We start from the raw sequence: 9098 nt of genomic DNA, 5'->3' as shown, positions 1-9098 counted from the left end.
CACACACACACACACACACACACACACACACACACACACACACACACACACACACACACACACACACGTGACAGGTTCTTTCAGTTTCCATTTACCAAATCTCCACTCACAAGGCTTTGGTCGGCTCGAGGTTATAATAGAAGATCATTGTCCAAGGCGCCACGCAGTAGAACTAAACTCGGAACCATGTGGTTGGGAAGCAAACTTCTTACCACACAGCCAAGTTCTTTCTTGTTTAGTTTTTTTCAGAATCCCGATCAAGTCCATGCTGAAGTAAAGCCTTCATAATTGACTGCTCTGTTGTCTTTTTTGTCTTTACGAATATCCATGTGTCCAATATTTTTCCTGTGTTTCCTGTGTACCTGCCATCGCTGGTTAGTGGACGCTACTAACCTTTGGATATAGAGTGTGTGAGTCAGAAACGTACCAACATGTCTAGAATTATGTGTTCTACGTCGAAGTGCAACAAATATCTGTGAGGTAGATTGGTATGTAATCAGGATTAATGAGTTGACATCAATTCATTTCACTTCTTTCTTTCTTTCTTTCTTTTTTCTTTATACAAAAATTTTTTTAATGTATTTATGACGTCATAAGATTTCTCTTTTTGAGATTGCTAATATATTCAACGACGCTTTATTCTCATAATTAACAACTACTACTTGTTGTTGCAGCAACACTAGTAATTTCGTGCTATTTCTTTGGTAACTTTTGAAGTTCATTGATGTAACTTGTGGAGGATCCCTTCATGCACCACTTGAAAATTAGAACATCTTGCTTCCTTTTAGAAAATTAATTAATAATCAGCAGACTTTTGTATTTCGAGATCTTTACAGACATATATCACACACACACACACACGCACACACGGATATTCTTAGGTTCTAACCTGGGAAAGAAAAAGAGAACAGGTTCTTATATACACACAAAACCAGACGATGGCAGGTTTTCTGGAAGTTGTACGAACTGAAGCGACTCCTAGAAGTTCCATTGACGACTCGAAAATTGTTTCAACTCCTAGAAGTTCTATTGACGACTCGAAAATTGTTTCAACTCCTAGAAGTTCTATTGACGTCTCGAAAATTGTTTCAAAGGAAAACCTTATCAGCCAGGGATATGACATGGATTTAAAGAAAGTCTTTCCGCTTGACATAAAAGAATCAGCAGGTGAAACTGTCGAGGTAATAACTGTTCCACAAGTTCCAAAACAACAATCTACGAAAGAAGACAAAAAGAAAACCAAAAACAAAAAGAAAATGAAGCAAAAAGAACGAGATCTTTTAGACTTTCAGAACACAGTCAAGTCGTATCTGTCGGATAGTAATAAGTTACATGCTTTGACTTTACAATTCATTTCCTGGTCACTGTACAAAACAGGCCGAATAGTTCCCTTGTTTCAGGTTTTGACGAAAAATGGTGCTTATCCAATGACATGCAACCAGTTCATTTGTGGAATGGTACGGTATTTAATATGTCTTCCTTTTTTCATCCAGCCCTACTGTAACTTTTCTATGTCTTCTGTCGTACTCGAAACTTCATCTTCTGAATGGCAAAATCAGTGGAACGTAGGACACACTGCCATGTTACGTTCTGTTGCTATTAGTTTTCAATTCTTTTAATTTTGTTCCAATCGGTTTCAAATTTGGTGTACTGGTGTAATTTTTTTTGCTAACTATGGAAATGAAATTCATTTTTGCAATAAATTAATAAATAAAAAGTTAATAGCTTTTAAAATTTGCAAATTTTGGGTAATTTTAGCCAATCGAAAGCCACAGATATATAGGTGTCTATTCCCCAATAACAAGCTAAGGTAAAGTTTGCTTAAATTATTACAATCACGCGTATTGTCTTTACCTGTCAATTTTCTTTGATAAACACCTATTTTCTTAACTTTTATACTACCTCATTTTTGTCATTTTCACCTGTATTTTTTTTTTTTTTTTGAGAAACAAACAGATATTTTCGAGTGCTGTCCTATCACTATCTCATTTTCATAATTTTTGAACCATGTATTTTTCTGGACCTTTCCAACCAAGAATGACCGCAGCCATCTCGTTTAACCTTCCGAATATGATGGAGAAGTTGAAAATCGAGGAGGAGGAGGCGGTTTCTTACTTGCAAGAACTGGGGACGAGCCACTGCACAGCTGCTGATTACAACAGCTATGTTTGTGAAACATGTGCGGAGGACCTGCTCTATAACCCAGTTCAGATAGGCGATCCTGGGAAGATTATTGAGATAGACGAAACACTCTTCTGAAAACGTAAATAAAACTGAGGAAGGAAGCTTGCTACCTGAGCAGTGGGTTTTCGGAGGAGTGTGTTGTGAACCAGGCATGCTTTTCTTTATATCGTGTCATGTCTCGGAGTCGCGACACAGTAGAGGATACATACGTCAGTTGGTTCTTCCAGTAACCGCAATTTTCAGTAACTTGTGGAGGGTATTTTTACCTTTTTATATTGTTTACATGCCTGTTCCAACATTTCACATGACTTTGTTCATTAAAACTTCAAAATTTCTTAGATTCAGCGTGAAAAATTACATCTATATACCCAATTTGAAAATTTTTCACTTTATTTTAAAATTTCAAAACTGTGACAGCAACAGAAAAGATCCTTTTTATGATCCAAGTTCAAATCATACCGAAGTCGACTTTGTTTTATATCCTCCCAGTATCGATAACATAAGTATCGATACTGATTAAAGCGTCTTTATCTCTATTCTAAAAATGGTGTGGTATTTTGCCAGTGGAAGAAATCCCTATATTTTAAGAATGAGAAAATAAAATGCCGTGATGTATATGCTTTCCCAAGAGCATTAGCGGCTTCAATAAAATATATGAAATGAAATAACAAAAACTGAAGCCATTTTGCGGTTGTGCCATGCCTGGAGTTATAACTTCTTACTCTGTGATGCTACCTACCATTATAACATCAATTTTTTTTTCATATTTACACATTCTGGGCCACAGACTAGCGGATTGGGACATTGTGCTGTTCAAAAGTCCTCTCTCAAGGGAGGCAGTGATGTTCTTCAAACGTATAAAGGAAACAGGATGTTGATTTCGTTCGCTTAAAACACGATGTCACAATTCCAGCTCCTCGGCAACTTACCTGCTTTAAATAGTAGCTAAATCTCCCTAAATTACAACTTACTATTTTACAAATTGGAAGTACACGTTGGATAATAATGTCTTAAATACAGTATTTCTGGAACTAAAGGGCAGTATGATTATTTCTAGAACAACTTCTAAATTGAACAATATGTGTAACGTCTGCAACAAGATATGATTCTAAGAGCCACCTCAAGACATGAATATCCCCCATGGATATAAACCTTCTGAGTTATAGGTGCGGGAAATAAGAGTCCGTGTAGTTGATCCATTTCCCAGGTACACTAATGAAGTACTGGAATGGTTTCTGCCGAGAATGGAAACGAAACTGCATGTTCAACTCTGTTGTCCTATAACGCTTTCCGGTTAATATATTACCTCTTCTTAGTTTATTCTTTAGCTCGTTCCGGTCAACTATACTCCGGTCATGCTGAGGATCCGCCTTGAAGGATTTTTAGTGAATGATATTGACTCTAGTATTTATTTCTAAACATGGTAAAACAAAACCTAAGCCATCACTCGCAAGAAGTATAAAGTGGTAGCATTTGCCATGTTTTTCGCTAGTTGTTTTAGGTGTTATTGTAGCTGTGAGCAGACAAAGACAACTCCTCGGTTTTCAAAACCCTACACTCAGTAAAGCATCGAGGATGTGACAGCTGGAAAGAGAAAGAGCTGCGTAAAGATCTGGATGGTACTCATTTCAACTGCGTAGGCATGAGCAACAAAAGATGAAGTGTCTTGCCCTAGTGTAGGAATTGAACCCACTAACTTATGATCGTGAGTCCAATGCTCCATCCATTAGGCCATGTGCCTTCACCTTACTGTGCGAAAAAATAAAACGGTAATGTGAAACGCGCAACCGAGTGGTTAAGGCGTTGGTCTCACGAACATACCGTTTGTAGTCATGTTATAATTAACATGTTAAATGATCGATAGTAATAGTAAGTTAAGAAGAAACAATTAGCTTCAACAATATTAATAACAGCAAACATTTTAGTTAGGTGGGTGAATTGAGAATAATGAAATAGTCAAAAGATATGAGCTGAAATGTTTCTTACGCATCAATCAGAACCGATTTGATGTCTACAATAAGAATAATCTCTAAGAAGACGGTTCAAGGATGAAAATTATTTTATTAAACGTAGGTCTAAAGATACGTTGCCTTCGGCCGCATTAAAAAGAATCAGTCCCTTTGCAGATCAGCCCACTTGGCAATTTCTGCAAGAACCTTATCACGTCTTCACTTGTATAGGCCTTCTCCCAGTGCCCAAGAGTATCCGGTCAAAATGTAGTTTAGGGTGCAGAGTTGCTCCGCACTACCTGCAAGATGGTCTTTTTTTTTGCCCCATATTTTAAGGTTGTTTGGGGTTGGCAAGAGGCCATTGATAACACGAAGGAAAAAGGACAATCTTCCCTGGACAGTGCTCCAGAGTTCTTTCCACAGTAGGTGCTCAAGTTCCTAGTTCCATTACTTCCATTTACCCTGGTGGGCAAGCCCTACTGCCTTTAACTGGCGGTCTTCCTCAATTAAGTCACGGACCCTTTGCACTATGAGCTTTCTCTTGCTACTGGTATTGGTGTTTTCTCACTTCTTGGTACTGTAATTGCCAAGTCCCAGCCGTCCTTAACAGATTACTCCAACAATCACCTGATGCTTCCAGTATATCTCTGCTTCCTACACAGCTTCTTGGGGTTTCCATTTTCTGCCAAAACTTAATGGTCTTGTTGGTGTGTCTGACTTTCTCATCCTCAAACAGGAGCTATGTGGTGGTTGCTCTTGCCTTTGTGGCGTTGAATTCCTCCAGCACTGATGAAATTGGTATGTGGAGCTTAGAAGTGTTGCTATACAGATTGAGCTGAAATTTGGGGAAATGTCCAGCCTCTTCACACGAACTTACTGCACAACCTTTCCATTACCTCTACCCGAGTCATGGGAAAACCATAAAGCAAAAATGGTCGCTGAAGTTTGAGTCTGATGCTATATTGGAAGCACCATACTTTGAACCATCCAAGTAGCTAGCTTTTATCAACTGCTTTTAGCCAGTTGCCTAGTTGGGTTTCCGTGTCTTCAGTATTGCCAATATCCTTAAATGTATGATCGTAACTTTTCCTAAGGCACCGGACTACTTTTTTCTTGGATTGTCGTAATTTCAGAGTTCTGAATGCTGAAGGTGTCATTTGTCAGCTTTCTTTTTGGATATTCAGGTCTCGAAATTTCGCTGGGTTGAACTTCAGGTGTGACAATGTCCGCCGTGTCCCTTCTATTCATAGTGTCATGACCGTTACGTCGTCTATAAACACCCTGCAGACTGGATTTCCCGTGCTTCAGTCAATTTCGGAACCTCTCGACTGCTGCCATCCTACCTTTAGCAGTAGATTCATGGCCACCGCAAATAGCACTATAGAAATTATGCACCCTGCCATAATGCCTTTTTTCCAATGGCTGCTATTTAGTGGTGAAATTTCTCACGATGAATCTCATCCTCAGTGAATCCATGTGGGACATTATGAGTCTGATTACCTCTGTAGGTACTTGGTAGTATTCCAATGCACTTTGGAGAAGCTGGTGCAGCACATTTGGGTACACCTTAGTAAGATCCAACCATACAACGGAGAGTGAGTTATTGTTCCACTTTACTTCCTTAATGACATGGGCGGCGAGCTGGCAGAATCGTTAGCACGCCAGGCGATATGCTTAGCGGTATTTCGTCTGCCGTTACGTTCTGAGTTCAAATTCCGCTGAGGTAGACTTTGCCTTTCATCCTTTCGGGGTCGATTAAATAAGTACCAGTTATGCACTGGGGTCGATGTAATCGACTTAAACCCTTTGTCAGTCTTTGTTTGTCCCCTCCATGTTTAGTCCCTTGTGGGCAATAAAGAAATAACTTACTTAATAACATGGCTGCTCGCTGATGTGTGTTCGAGATATCCAGAGTAGCCTGGGACCCGTTCTTTCTGGACATTCGTGTCAATGTACTCGTTGGCAACGATAGCCCAAAAGGTTTTCCCTTCAGAGTCCAAAAGAGAGACCTCTCAAAGCTAATCAAGTCTTTCTGAGTTTTCTTTTGGGACAAGACAACCCTCAGGTTTTTATAAGCTCGTTAAAACGTTTTTGTATATCAATGACAGTAAGGTACTAGGTGTAAAAGTAAATAAATAAATGAATAAATAAAGACCAGATGAAGCAGATTGCAATGTATGGATTAATCTGACTTGGGTTAAAAAACAATAAGGGTGAATGGCTGAAACCTTATATGGATGTAACCGAAATTCGAACTCAGTATATGAACGGACGAAAGTTAATATTGTACAACATTGTGGTTGCTGTTATTGCTACTCTTCAAGTCAGTTGTGATCTATCAAACCAATATTCAAAGACAGTCTAACTGTGACCATTTTATCTTTTATCTCATCAGTTTATAATGTGTCTTTCATCGTTATAAAGATTGTAGAGACCTACAGGAGTATCAGATCTCAACTAAAGGAGTCAACGGCGAAGTCTCTACGATGTATCGACCTGTTTCAAATAACTGTTAAATTCCCTCAAATCACTCCTTAAAATGAGAAGTATACATTGGATAATCTGACTCTACATATACAAAAAGACGGAATAGTCAAAGCTGGATTTCTTTATATCATAGATTTGCTTCGCCAGGAATGACTTAAGATTAAACAACAACAACAACACCGTCAACTATACCATTTAAAAACAGAATAACCATAAGTTACCAAGTGATCACGGAGCAACTCACTTTGTCAGAGGATACAAATATAGGAATCAGTAGAAGCAATGAAAAGAACGGCCAGAAGAAAGAAGGAATTGTATGAAACGGAACTCTTAATTTACCTGTCGCTTTCAGTGCCCAATGCTCAAGAAATAGTGGAACACTTCCAGTAGAACACTCCTGTTTCCTGGAGTTGCCACATTCCAGTAAGGCCATAATTTAAAATGGGTTAGGTATATAGCTGGCACACTTATGTCCTTCCTTACGAAAATATTTAGCGAACGCCTTTCGGCGACAGATAACTATGTGCACTGTACAACAGTTCCATCTAGAACACATGCATGTACGAGGTTTTAGTGACAGAGACAATGACAAAAGAGAGATTATTGGGTGAATCTTAACGGTATTTTACACACTAGCTAATTCAAAGGAGCATAAACTGTGTAGCAGTTGTAGAAGATACTGAGAGCTGATACAGTACATAAGTGTGAAAAGGGCTCCAGCTTATTGGCAAGTGAAAGTTTAATCAAGCACGTTATTCATGAGAAAGAAAACTATTTGTGGTTGTTGTGTAATCCCAAGTCATCCCTGATCAATCTTAAATATTTATTATTGATCAAACCATGAAAAGCCCATCTCATTATTTTCAAAATTAAGAATAGAATATTCCGTGCTACATTATTCAATTAATTTTTTTTTTAAAGTTGTAGCGTGTGGTTTCAGGGAGATTTTACTACTTCATTTAGTAGATTGAGTGACCAGGTCGAGGGCATCTAGTCGGAATATTTCTATATGTATAACGAGTACATGTTGACACTGATGAAGGAGACGGTTTTTTTAAATTTTAATTGAAGGATGATTTCAGTAGTGAATAAGTTGCGTGTGGATATTTCCGGTGTGTGTAAGACTGTCGAGGAGTAAAGGGTGATATGATTTACATAAGAGTTTTTAAGGTTAAAAGTGATGATGTAAAGGTCGTTAATGAATCGTGGGAAAGATATAACTGAACCCGAAGATGCACCAGAAATTGATAAAAATGTAAGAGAAGAATTTTGACGACACATGGGAAAGGGGCAGTCCGATAGGGAACTTGTGATTCAAGGGATGAGCAGTGACGGAGCTCACAGGGGGCGACTTAACCGAGTTATGCAGGATCAATGTTTTCCTCGGTGATGGCAGTTTCAGGACGTTCAGACCATGGATCATCTTCAAGACTCACCCTTCTTTTCCTAAATTCAGCTGCCCGCTTTCGCACTGATGATAAAGCTATAGTATAATCCCCTTATGTAGCAACCATGTCAACATGAATGTCCTCGGGAGCTAAACGCTTGTTCTGTCGGTAATTGACAACACAGCGATGCCAAATTTTGTCCATTTTCCAATTGGCTGGTGAAACCGGTACTCACTCAGGCGGCGTATAATTACGTCGACCGATTTAAAGCATGTATATTGCGTGCGTAAATTTAGGTCAACCGTTTTAAAAAAGTTAAAATAATTGAATCAATAAATCGACAGAGGACACGCGTGAAAAGGTTATTGTGTTGTAGGGACTGTCATATAACTAAAATAGTTTTAATATCATTTTCGTGTGAAATAGTTAAATTATATTGCTGTCACTGTTTATCCCCAAGATAAGCCCTGATCAAGTGGATCTGTGAGTAAAGGTATTCCACCCACGACAAACCCATCACTTTTCAGGTATTGTATATCCTGGTCAACATTATTCAATACATCCTTCTTTTTTAAAGAAAGTAGTGTATAATATGATAGAGTTGGTTGCTATTTCTAGAATGTCAAGTGATCACGTTGTAGTAACGCCGTGCGCATGCGTAGTCTCACGCATGCGTGGAATTAAACAAGCAAGCGTTCCCGCTCAATTCATTCTCTTTCTTGCTGGCCAGCGATAGAGCATGGACGTGTTTAGTTGTCACTCTCCATCTTTCGGACTTACACCTGAAAAGTGATGGGTTTGTCGTGGGTGGAATACCTTTACTCACAGATCCACTTGATCAGGGCTTATCTTGGGGATAAACAGTGACAGCAATATAATTTAACTATTTCACACGAAAATGATATTAAAACTATTTTAGTTATATGACAGTCCCTACAACACAATAACCTTTTCACGCGTGTCCTCTGTCGATTTATTGATTCAACGTCCCAACAACTATGCTCACACACATAGCAGAGCTGTAACAACAAGAGCTAAAGATGTATATATTTACCACCTAAATAAAGTGCAGTTTAAGTTGATAGTCTGT

At 38.7% G+C, this 9098-nt stretch overlaps 1 protein-coding gene across 1 annotated transcript in view; it reads left to right on the top strand.

The window, feature by feature from the left end:
- Positions 1–610: 610 nt before the first annotated feature.
- Positions 611–9098, top strand: part of LOC106881237 (uncharacterized) — an 11987-nt gene continuing 3499 nt past the window's right edge. The window contains exon 1 of the mRNA XM_014931547.2: positions 611–1457. Within this exon, the coding sequence (XP_014787033.1) occupies positions 939–1457 (519 nt within the window). The 5' untranslated portion in view covers positions 611–938. The remainder of the gene's footprint in view (positions 1458–9098) is intronic.

Source organism: Octopus bimaculoides, chromosome 10 (genome assembly GCF_001194135.2).
Source record: "Octopus bimaculoides isolate UCB-OBI-ISO-001 chromosome 10, ASM119413v2, whole genome shotgun sequence".
Lineage (NCBI taxonomy): Eukaryota > Metazoa > Mollusca > Cephalopoda > Octopoda > Octopodidae > Octopus > Octopus bimaculoides.
The sequence above is the reverse complement of the archived record's forward strand: the minus strand, read 5'-3'. Positions and strand labels throughout refer to the sequence as shown.